Genomic DNA, 11,842 nt, shown 5'->3' on the forward strand with positions numbered 1-11,842 from the left:
TTTTTTTACACAGTACATTATCAGCCTGCACAACAAACAGGTATTAGGACTAACGATACTGGAGCTGGCCGCAGCCCTCAAATTCTGACATGGTATGCAGTAGATTTATGTTGTGCAGCTTCACAACTTAAGCTTTTTTCTGCGTCCACGACCATCTGGGGTTGCCTCTGACTTCCGTTTCTGGGCCTAGGTAAGAGTAGAAAATTATTAGTGAAGACTTCACAAGCATTGACATAAAAGTCAGTGCTGTCCAGATAAAGACAGAGCTGGTTAGCAAACCTCAATACTTTCTATTTTGGAAAAGTTGGCAGTCATAGTGAGTTTAGACAAACAAACATGCACCATTTCAGAAAAAAGAAAGAAAAAAAGCATCAATTAACAAGTGGCTTGCTTCCTCTAATATGACATTTGTAACTTACTGAGCCACTCTTTGGGCCACGTTTCTTCTTCTCAGCCTTCTCCCTCTCCTCCAGCTCCATGTTCTCTCTCTCTATCAGTGTAATCAGGGTGTTGCATCGCCTCTGAAGCTCCTACACACACATCGCCAGACAGTTTATATTTTAGGCAATACCTTAAGAACACTATCCACAATACTAATGAAAATACAGGAGAAATCCTACAAAGATGCCAACATTTACCATGGCAGTCCTGGATTTGAGGAACCAGTCAAAGCGGAACTGAGGCGAGTTGCGTATGCACTGACGCAGCTCGTCATACACGCTCTCCTTGTCGAAGCCCAGCTTGTGTAGCATGCAGATAAGGAAGCGGTCTTCCTCCTCTGTGTAGTTCTTGCCTTTGTTGGTGCCATAGGAGATACGGAGCTGATGGAAGGGAGCCTTGTAGCGACCAATCTGGGCAAGGAGATGAGAAACGTATTGAGGGTATGTTATTGATACATCAGGATGAGCAGACAATGGGATGAAGACACAATTAAAGGATTAGAACAAGATTTAGAGTTTAAGTGATTAACTCAATGTTTAATGAGATAAGCTCATTAAGTTGTTTGAAAAAAGAAATGATAGCCAAATGGTTGATGGCTACCTTTGAGTCTAGTGCTTTCTTGATACTAATCCTTCTCTGGATCCTGGCCTCTCCTCTCTCTATCTGGGCCATAATCTTCTCAATGTCTTGCAGCTCATTACAGCGCTCCCAGAATACAGCTGAAGGAACAAACACAAACATGAATTCCCTATAAATACAAAGTCAAGCGTTTTGGATTTCCCGCAGAATATAGTAAGTCATTACCAGAATACTCCATGACCTCCTCTGGAGTTTTTCCCTCAACTTCTCTGGCAATGTTCTCAATATCATCTCTTCCCCACTTCTCGTTGGCTTTGATGAACTGGTTGAAGTCACGTTTGTTCCAAATAGTAAATCCCTGCAATGAAGGTACAGTTGATCAAAATATGCACAATCTAGACCCAGAAACACAACATTTAATTTGGACTTGCGGCATATTAGCCATAAATGTATTGTATTTAGCAAGAATGACCAGTACCTGTTGCAGAAGGTTCTCCTTCTCCTCCAGTTCCTCCTCTGCAAGAGCCTCAGCCTCGTCGATTTTACCCTGCTCTTCTTTCTGGAGCTGAGCTGAATTTGGCATTTCTGGATTACGGGGAACCTGCAAGGACACAGCCAGACTGACTCAGAGGCATTTCTTAACACATTGGTACTCCAAACCAAATGTGTACAAATGATCCATTTCTCATCTGGAAAACATGTCTGTACCTTGTAGCCTATGGTCTTTCTGTAGAACAGAATTTCCTTTTCCAGAAGCTCAAAAAGACGTGGGGGGAAGAACTGAAAGTCCTGGACATTTGGCTGCTTGGGAGGACGAGGAGCCTGGGAAATGGAGTCACACAAAATGCTATGACAAATGGTATGCCTCAACCAGGATAGCATGTTGTCCATAATAAGAGCATTGTAATTACACATTCAGTTGCATTAATGCTTTAAATCCTAAGGGTGTTGGTAGAGTGATCGGTCCCTACCTTGGGTGCTTTGGGCTCACTGACTCGCAGAGCCTCTCTGAAGTAAGCATCCACAGCGTAATTGGCTTTCCTTTCTCTCTTGGGTGGCTCGATCCAGTTGGTAATGACCTGAAGGAAAAAGTAAGAAGGGAAACAATGTTCAAAGATTCATGTTGCGGGAATTATAGACTACCAAATGAAAACTGATTTGTAAGTCGTTTGACCTTTTTCTTCTCTCTATAATCTTCTCCTTCGAATGTGTACACACTGCTGTTCTCTGTGTCCATGGTGAAGTTTCTCAGAGTACTCTCACCCAGTGAAGACAGCTTCTCCTTCATCTCCATGGTCTAGCAGAAGACAAGATCAGAGTGTTAATGTTGTGGTAAATATCTTTTTTTATTTAAACTAGACACAAAAAGGCATTGATTTTCTCTAATGCATCCTGACTCACCTTCCTTTCACCTCTCTCCAGGATGGCATCAATGTCATCGTCTGTGATCTCACTCTCTTTGGAGGCAAACACATGTGTGGCACCGTGGCGGATGATGGACAGCATCTCATCCTTGCCCAGCTTGTTTGCGCTCGGATCCACGAGTCTTCCTGTTAAACAAACAGAAGTCAGCTTAGTCGCTTACTCCAATCTCCTATGGGTGTTTTCTGTAAAGTACCAATTTTACATTTCTCTGAAACCCCTTCTGTACAAACACCTCTATTGTGAATACCAATGAGGCAGGAAAGAGGCATTACCTTGCTGGATCACAATGGAGTCCAGGCGCAGTTTCATCTCGGCCCTCTCCACAATCCTCTCCTCCACTGTGTTTTCAGTGATGAAACGAAAGACGCGTACCTGTTTCTGTTGACCAATCCTGTGGGCTCGGTCCTGAAATAAAAGATTAGATTAGATAATACTTTATTCCTCCCACAGCGGGGAAATTTCCTTGATAAACTTGTCACGTCTCCTGCATTGGAAAGTTCCACAGCAACCACTGTCATTTCTTCAGGGAAACACAATCAGACCCTGTAACTCCTTACTACTGGATAAAGTAGTAGTAGGAGAGTACTGACCATGGCCTGAAGATCCACTTGGGGGTTCCAGTCCGAGTCGTACAGGATGACCACATCCGCCGTAGCCAGGTTGATACCCAGTCCTCCAGCTCTGGTGCTCAACATGAAGATGAACTTAGAGCTGTTGGGCTCATTGTATGCGTTGATAGAGACCTGAAAACACACAAATGGTATATCAAAAAGATGAAACTTGGTTTACGAAACCCATCTTATGGTTTCCTTAGACGATCAAATGGTAATCAGTCGAATTAAATCTCTCATGCGACATCTTCTGAAACAAGATTCAAGCACCACACCTGTCTCTCCTCGTGCGGCGTCTGGCCATCCAGGCGGCAGTAGCCATAATTCCTCCACATGCAGTAGTCCTCCAAGATGTCCAGCACCCTGGTCATCTGACTGAAGATGAGCACACGAGAACCTGGGAGGAAGGAAAGAGGGTAGAATTAGTCAGTGGAATGTAGAAGAAAAAAAATAAAACACTTTTATAGGTGCACGAACATTAGTCCAAGTTTAAAATGAGCACTAATCACCATGTTGTCTTTTTTAGTGTAACTGAGTATTAAGATTGTTGTATTGGTAGTTTAACTTAAATTTTTAAAAAAAAGAAGAAAAAATTTCATTTACGTACCTCTTCCACCACTTATGAATAATAAAAACAGGTGTTTTTTCTTAATATTCTACATTTTAAAGATTCTGTAATAGAAATACTACATCTTAAGATGACAAAAAATTACAGCATGGCCATCTACATACCCTGATCCTTCATTTTTGGTAGCAGCTTGTCCAACACCACCATCTTGCCACTGTTCACCACCAGGTGGAGGTCAGTCGTGTATGGAGGACCCGGCTCGGCCCCGTCGAAGAGGTACGGATGGTTGCAGCATTTCCTCAGCTGCATGAGAACGTTCAGCAGCCGCATCTTGTCCATCTTGCCCGCTGAGTTCAGTATATCAATGTCCTTCATCAGAATCTTTGTGTACCTGATGGGTGGTGACAGATGAATCATCGCATACTACAAGTTTCCTTCAGTATCCAGTTTATTCTAAGCTGTGTAGACAAAGAAGCTTAGGACAAATTAAAGCTTAACTGAGGGTACCTACCACTCTCGCTGCATCTTGCTCAGACCCACATACATCTTGATCTCTTTTTTCGGAAGCAGAGTCTTCTCTACGTCAGCTTTTATACGACGAAGCAAGAAGGGACGCAGAACCTAGACAAAAAATGGCAGGTCAAAAGAGGGCTGTAAGACACAACGTACAGAGATGAGTAGGAAGTTGACATGAAAAAAATGCAATACTTACAGTGTGAAGACGTTCAACCAACTTTGTATCACCCAAGCAGTTGTTTGTGTCAAACCAGGAATCAAAGTCCTTTGGGAACAAAAATTGTTATTAGTACCAGACTACAGAGCACTTTACTTCTAAATGACAGACAAAAAACACAATAGTATTACTAAGGATTGAAAGTGGGTTTATCATTTAAAGAAAGTCCCTGCTCATCTTGTGCACTTTGAGGCCATTCTTACGTCTGCTGAGTTGAAGACGTCAGGAAGCAGGAAGTTCAGCAGAGCCCACAGCTCGTGAAGGTTGTTTTGCAGGGGTGTTCCAGTCAGCAACAAACGATTGGTGGTCTTAAATTCTCGCACGATCTCTGATAGCTATGGGAAATAAATAGCTTCATTAGGAAATCTTGTAAACCGCTAAGTGGGTTTGACATATCTAAAGGTCTATTTTTTTTTTCAGTGGCTATCTCACCTTTGATTTCTCATTCTTGATTCTGTGGGCTTCGTCAATGACCAGGTATCTCCAGTTGAACTTCTTGAACACTGCCTTTTCAATGATGAGCATCTCATAGGATGTGACACACACGTCCCATTCCCCAGGCAACAGCACATCTCTGATCAGGGCATTCTGAAATTGATGCATTTTTTTAGACCTTTATTATTGTAAAAGACAACTACCAAATAGTGATTTTTCATTAGTGAAGCTAAAGTTGGCGGTATCCTTCAGTGACAGATTGTCCACCTAAAAAGGAATCTTTTGCATGCTGTTGACAGCTCCTTGCTCCCCATTCTGACCTCCACACACACAGAACGTAAAATCAATCTTTTTTTAAACACAGTGTTGCTGAGATGCACTTAACCCAATACTCACTATAACAAACCAGCTAAACAAATCAAATAATCTAAAGTGTCCATAAATAATGCTGAAAATCTTGTGTGTAACTTGAACTACATGCAATTAACCTAAATCTTGTATCAGTTATTTGGTTAGGGTACATATCACTAAACCCAAACCAGAAGTCAAAATCACCACAAATGATCCAATCCAAGATCAAATCAGTAGCAGTAGCGTAGCAGTCTAAGTACTGCATTGCTGTGATCAGAAATGAGGATACCACATATAAACCTGACTTGCCAAATGACAAGTAGGTCTACTACGGAAAGATGTTGTATGGTTTGCAAAATCATTCCCATTGTAAAACAAGCACATTAAAGCATTACAGGTTACTGGGCTTTTTAGACTATCACAATGTTCTGATTCAACTTACTCTCTCCTCTCTGTCTCCAATCAGGCAGACTGCACGGAGCGAAGGCACCCATCTCTTGAACTCATTCATCCAGTTGTAGAGGGTGGACTTGGGCACCAGCACCATGTGGGGACCAGGGATGTTTCTGTAGTGCTTCATATAACCCAGCAGGGAAATAGTCTGCAGAGTCTTCCCCAAACCCTGAGAAGCAGCAGATTGTACGTGAGATGGAGCAGTACATGTAAATACAACAACATTTTTGTTTTGACTGTGAGAAAGTACTGACCATTTCGTCAGCGAGGATGCCGTTGATGCCATTCTCATACAAAGAGATGAGCCAGTTCAGACCACGGACCTGATAGTCTCTCATTTTTCCTGACTTGACATCTAAATAAGAGACAAAGAAACGCATAATCATCACTTCTGCACATCACATACACATCTGCCATATACATTCCTCTCAAGCCTAAATAATAACAGCCCATTGCTTACAGGAGGGAGAGTCATCAAAGCGTGTGCAGACATTTGTTGTCTTGGTGCTCTCGCTTAGAAGCTCTTCATCCTCCTCTTGCTCTGTGCGGCGATGTCGGTTGCTGTTAATGCACATAAAATGGAACAATAAGTCATGATCAGAATGTGAGTAAACTTCCTAAAATGAAATCAATCTGTATGTACTCACTCTCCTGCAGACAGCAGGTTCTGTTTCTCATCATTCTTGATGCGAGGACGCCCTGGCTTCATCTTCAGCGGGGAGGTGGGGGTCTTCTGTGCGGCTGGTTGGATGAAATGAGCAAACAGCTCCGTTTGCTTCAACAGGTACTCAAATCTGTTGGTCCGGTCTGTTTGCTACATACACAGGAAGACAGACTTGTTAACTTATTTCTTCAAGAACAGAGTGTTGAGCTATGTGGTGATAGTTATACTAAACGTGTCCTTACCACTTTCTCCTCATAGCCCGGAGCAGATACTTTCTTGGATGACGAGGAGGAGGCATCTTGTCCATCTGGCCCGGCATCTGAAGATGACTCTTTTCCAGCATCTGAAGAATCTGACTTCTCCTGAGCAGAAAAAAAAGTAAACAGAAGCAGTCTTGTTTAGTGGCTATCTGAGATGCATCCAACAACATCCGACAGGAACAGATTAGACAAATTGCTAGCGCTGTTCTGGTTGCTCTCTGGACCCAACAGAGGAAGTAGGAAATGATAACAATGATAACAACAAAAATTCCTGGCTATCAATAACAACAGCTTCCAACCTCCCCTACAGTAAACCCTCAACACTCCTGACAAGCCTTTTCCCCTTGGTGCTATTCCCACTGCTCCTGTGGACCAAAACAACTGAATTGCAAGTCAATCACAGTGCTCTACCTTCTCCACTACTGCCTTTGCATTATTGCACACACTTCACACTCATGCTGCCAACACTGCTATTTGCAGACACGAAACACTTCACCCACCATCCAATTAGATCACCCCCAGTGCAGTTTTTGCATTAAATGTATTGTTTGATATTTATTCTTCACTACGTTTGTCTCAATACACGATGTATTTACTATTTATGTTAAACTGTATAGTGTTTCGCACCCTTAGTGTTCATACTTTGTGTATAGTAGGTCATCATAGTGTACTGTAGTAGCTATTTACTTATACTATACTAGCTATTTACTTATTTACTACTATTACTTATACTATGCGTATGTTCCTGTACTTCTACTGCGGCGACACTTGGATCTAAAAAGTTTGTTTTATTGTATCGTATTCCAACTGTTGAGCTGCACCCATGAAAACACTTATAATAATAAGGGTATTAATCAACACCAAGGTGCAGTGGAAGTAAAGTTGCAGGCACGCAGCATCCTCCTCTGTTACAAAAGCCATCACTGCACTGTCCCACTGAAAACAAAGACGCGGACCGGACAGCTGAGCATGGGTGCGTGCTGCTCGTTACTTGTGCGAGGCTTACCACAAGCCTTAGTACAGTCACAAACCATGTACGTACCATGTATGAGTAAATCTAGCCTCGGAGTAAACAAAAAGCACGCTGGGACATTTACTGTGATGAACGATGGGTTGCTAGCGAGGCTAAGCTAGCTAGCAAGCTAGCTAGTAGTGTGGGCGCTTATGAAACAGGCTGGCCTTGCTGCTGCTCTGTGCTGTGTCGTTAGCTTCAGTACCAAGTGAATGGGACAGAGCTGTTGTTGTCGTGAGCTAACGATAGCCTCTCCGCGGCGACCTAACTAGTTAGTTAGCTAGCTCAAACAGCCCGCATTAACATTGACAAAGTAATAGTTTAACGTAGCCGAATTTGCCGAGGAACAAGTGGGTGACGTCAAGGGACCGGGGTTTCCAGAGTTTCTGACTTGTGTGGCTGGTCTATGAAAGATGTACGCGGTGTTGAGAGGAGACAATGCTCATTTTAAACCATCTTACCTCTGCTCCTCCGGCTTCTTCAAGTTCAGTCTGCTCTTCCCGCTGTTCCACGCAGCTCAGGAGTTCGGACATTTTTATCGAATTTCCTCTTTCGATTCAGATATAGCGTCCGTTATTTGGTGCCTTATGTGATCCCGTTTAAGAGCCGTTGAAGATTTTCTTAACTCTCTTGCGGTAAATGAGAACTATCCTGCTGTTTATAATGAAAGACACACCGGTTGGTCACTCACAGGCAGCACATTCCCGCTAGCAAGATTTTTCTCGAGCACCCGCGTTCGCATAACCCGGTGTGGGCTCTATCGCGAGACTTGCATATGCTGCCTTTACTGGTTGTGGGAAATGTTTGTACTCACTTGATTTCTTCATACAGCTTATTTCGAAATTACCCTTAATATTAGCGTGTGTTATCTGTTAATTTATCTATACAAAACAGTATTTCCAGTGCAACATAAAGTTAGTTATAACATTCATGGAAGGAAGAAAAGTGCGGCAATAACAAACATGAAGTATATCAAAACCAATTCTATTATTCTTGTTTAAAAGCTTGCTGGACACAGATGCTTTTATATTTGGTTTGGTTGAACCAGACTGCATTATGCATGTAAAAGTAAAAAGAAATCAGTGAATAAATTATAAAACGACTTCCTTATATTTCTTGCTAGAACCAAAGAAACACTGTTTTGTATTATGTTTCATGTACATATAAATTAATTTGCTACAGTATATTAATTGCAGGGAGTGATTTCCTATGTGGACCCTTATAGTTACAACAGGTTTTTTAAGGAAATTTGAAGTTTTGTAGTAACATTAATATTATTGATAACAACACTGCATTGATCATGATTGAGCATGATGATTTTAAGATGTCCATCAATTGTCTCAACCCATTCTGTAAAAACCCTTTTTGGGCATTGTCAAACTGATCATGAAGACAAGTCTAAATGTATGATTGATAGGCTGAGATTTAGTGGAGGGGTATCCAGCATGGCTTTCATGAAAGCTAAAATAAACTTAGCCAAATCAAATTTCATGGCCACTTTTCTAACTCCCCCTTTTAGTTATTTAAAAAAAGGCCTACTGTAGGCTACATTATACCGTACACAATGCATGCTCTGCTTCCAGTCTTTGTACATAGACAACAGTACGTTATAAACATGCAAACCATATTAATATAGTTATGTTATCAATGTTGCATTGTTTTCACATAATAATATGTATTATGCCTAATACAAATGCATCCCTAAATATATTTTGCACATACTCACTCACTTTAATCTGGAATTTCAGGTTTTTAAATTGTCAAAGCAAAATATATATCCGAGTCAGTAATGTTCCCGGGGACACCAAAAGCAATACTGCAGTTCATTTAATGACCGATTTATTTTCAACCAAAAGCCAACTTCGTCCGAGACCTTTAAAGTGGAGATGGACAAGGAGTTTTGAAGGCAGCACGTCAACTGAACAGTAACGTCTCAGAAGTGGCCAAATATCTTAAAAAAAAGAAGAAAAAAAAAGAAACATTTTATCTCGAGATGCAACATTTTCAAAAACACCGTTTAACCAAGAATCACTGATTTTATGACTCAAAATTCAACAACCACTTCACAGGCACTGTTAAGACGAAAATTGCTACACGGGTCCTACCAACTTCTCTGTCCATAGGAATGACGTCGGTGGAAGGAGAATCAGCTGATTCCGAGCGATCAAATTAACCAAAATAATACGGTTTTATCAGTCACAAGACGGTTAAAATCTAGCGACGATTGAGGATATTCTGGTCTGACATTGTTGACATGCTTTGTTTGGGTAAGCAGATATCCTGAAGCTTCTGTCTCGCTCTATAACATGGCGGTATTTATGCTAAGTCAGAGGAACCGAACGTTACTCAGCTAACGTCTAGCTAGGCCTGTTTTGTTGCTTTGTTCGTTTTTGTTGTTGTTCTCGTCGTCGAGGGGCGTTCGTAACAACTGTCGCTATGGAGCGCCTTAGTTGGGATTAATATGTGAGCCGTGTTTTAACTGCTGGGCGTATGGAATTAACCATTAACGTTACAGTTAGCGTTAGCAAGCTAGCCGCCTGTTACTACACAAGAAGCATAGTCAGCGGCTGTTGCTTCTGAAGCGGCCAGATAATAGTGAAAACATCAGATGTGAAGTCATGTTAAATACGTGTAATATATTAATAATTTCGTTGGAAGGGCAGAAAGCTAATAGATGATGTTGGACCAAGAACATAACAAACATAGATTCATATTATACTTCGCTATAGTTACCCGTCATAACCGCCACAAAGAAAATGATGGCCAAAATTGAGACAGTATATCTTTGTTTAAGCTAGGTTAGCTACTTGGCTTAACGCTAAATGAGGCTCAGTCTATAGATATAGGATTCATATGTAAAAAGCAACCTATTTAGCATTTTTTTTCATTCACAAATTTAACAAAACGAAAAATAATTAAATTCTCAAAGTAAATATTCCAGCAGAAATGTTCAACATTTTCTGGTTGTAGCTTCTCAATTGTAAGGATTTGCTGCTTTTCTCACATCATAATTCATTTTTTAAAGTTGTGGACTGTTAGCGGGACAAAACGAACAATTTGGAAAACACTCATGTACAGCTCTGGAAAACAATATTAGGCATTTTTCACTATTTTCTGACATTTCGTTTGTAGTAAAATTGAGTTAAAAGACTTCAAAAATGATTACAGTTAGTTAGTTAGTTTATAATTACCTTAATAAACAGCCACGCTATTGCATTTTATTTTCAGATTCAAAATGCCACCTTACTAACACTTGCTGCACTTCTTCTGACACACATGTGACCAGGACGCCTCACTAGGTCAGTCTCACAGGCACTTATTCCAATTCCTGCATATAAAAACATCTGTGGTCAGAAATCTTTTTATTTACATATGCCAAGATTTGGAATGACATCCCAAATCATATCAGAACACTATCATCCATCACATATTTCAAAAAGGCATACAAACAGCTCCTTTAATAGTTACACTTGCACACATTAATTGCTCATGTATTGTCCAAGCCTTGTTTGCATTATTTGTATTTGTCTAGCCCATGCTGATGTCTTGTATAAATGTCTCGGTCCTTATGTGCTGAAACTGTATTGGTGTTTTAGTTGAATTTGTCTAGTCCATAACAATGTCCTGTACAAATGTTTGTCCTGACGTGCTGTAACCACGTTCAGTGTTTTATATTTCTGCAGAACAGGCCCCTGTTGAAAACCAGTTTTTAAACAGAGTCAGGCCCGTTTATATTGGAATGAAATGTTACTTTTTAACTTTACTGTATGATAAATATGAATGAATTATCTCCTATTTTAAATTTAGAAGTCAACATTTGTTAATTTTATCAAAACAATTTGTGCTGTCTTCTGCACTAGATAGCTGTACAAAATAAACTGTAATTATGATGTGTTATACTTTAAAGGCCCAATTTTCAAATGATGTAAAGCACTTTTTTGCCACTATAGTCACATCACTGTAAAGTATGCAAGCTCCAAGCTTCCAGTTGCAGGCAGCATATTAATGCTGAGTACACATTGTCTACGTTTGAAAGCTTACATTCTGTGCACTCATTGAATGCGTGGACTGTAGACTTGTAGAAAGGAGCCTATGCACCTATGGGCTTTTTCACAGCAGACATTTGACTTATCATTGGAGGAAAAGCACAGGTGTTACTGATAATATTAACAACAGCTCTGTTCTATCTAATACCCCTGTAAGCCTTGACGGCGAGCCAGCATACAATACCCTGAAAAGGACCCTGAAACTGAACCAGCTAAACGGAATTTATCATTAGTTTTTGTACTGTTGACATTTCCTACTGTGAC

The 11,842-nt window shown here is 40.7% G+C and overlaps 2 protein-coding genes across 4 annotated transcripts in view; one reads left to right on the forward strand and one right to left on the reverse strand.

The window, feature by feature from the left end:
• On the reverse strand, nt 1–8,291 carry smarca5 (SNF2 related chromatin remodeling ATPase 5). The gene is made up of 24 exons (XM_032542799.1): nt 7,994–8,291; nt 6,503–6,622; nt 6,244–6,410; nt 6,057–6,157; nt 5,851–5,951; nt 5,586–5,765; nt 4,790–4,945; nt 4,561–4,692; nt 4,337–4,405; nt 4,136–4,245; nt 3,789–4,015; nt 3,332–3,453; nt 3,036–3,188; nt 2,718–2,850; nt 2,422–2,570; nt 2,195–2,317; nt 1,992–2,099; nt 1,729–1,842; nt 1,499–1,621; nt 1,246–1,378; nt 1,042–1,160; nt 639–851; nt 420–530; nt 1–186 (listed from the first exon to the last, which is right to left on the reverse strand). Exons 1-24 carry the CDS (start codon nt 8,063–8,065, stop codon nt 121–123), a joined length of 3,102 nt encoding a protein of 1,033 aa, XP_032398690.1. The 5' UTR covers nt 8,066–8,291; the 3' UTR covers nt 1–120.
• Nucleotides 7,422–11,842, forward strand: part of usp38 (ubiquitin specific peptidase 38) — a 12,304-nt gene continuing 7,883 nt past the window's right edge. Inside the window, exons 1-2 of one of the 3 annotated variants that reach the window (XM_032542777.1) lie at nt 9,602–9,799; nt 10,761–10,831. The gene's annotated coding sequence lies outside the window, so the exon portion shown is untranslated. Of the gene's footprint in view, nt 7,494–9,527; nt 9,800–10,760; nt 10,832–11,842 lie in introns of those variants that run through there. The other 2 variants (XM_032542785.1, XM_032542768.1) reach the window with 2 other exon arrangements.

This window comes from Etheostoma spectabile, chromosome 2 (assembly GCF_008692095.1).
Source record: "Etheostoma spectabile isolate EspeVRDwgs_2016 chromosome 2, UIUC_Espe_1.0, whole genome shotgun sequence".
Taxonomy (NCBI): domain Eukaryota; kingdom Metazoa; phylum Chordata; class Actinopteri; order Perciformes; family Percidae; genus Etheostoma; species Etheostoma spectabile.

Bases quoted from the DNA above. Each gene is read 5' to 3' on its own strand.
- smarca5 (XM_032542799.1), bottom strand. From the start codon at position 8,065: ATGTCCGAACTCCTGAGCTGCGTGGAACAGCGGGAAGAGCAGACTGAA. The intron at 1,379-1,498 runs GTACTGGTCATT...CCTTCATTGCAG, and splicing joins AGGAGAACCTTCTGCAACAG to GGATTTACTATTTGGAACAA. The intron at 531-638 runs GTAAATGTTGGC...ATGTGTGTGTAG, and splicing joins TCAAATCCAGGACTGCCATG to GAGCTTCAGAGGCGATGCAA.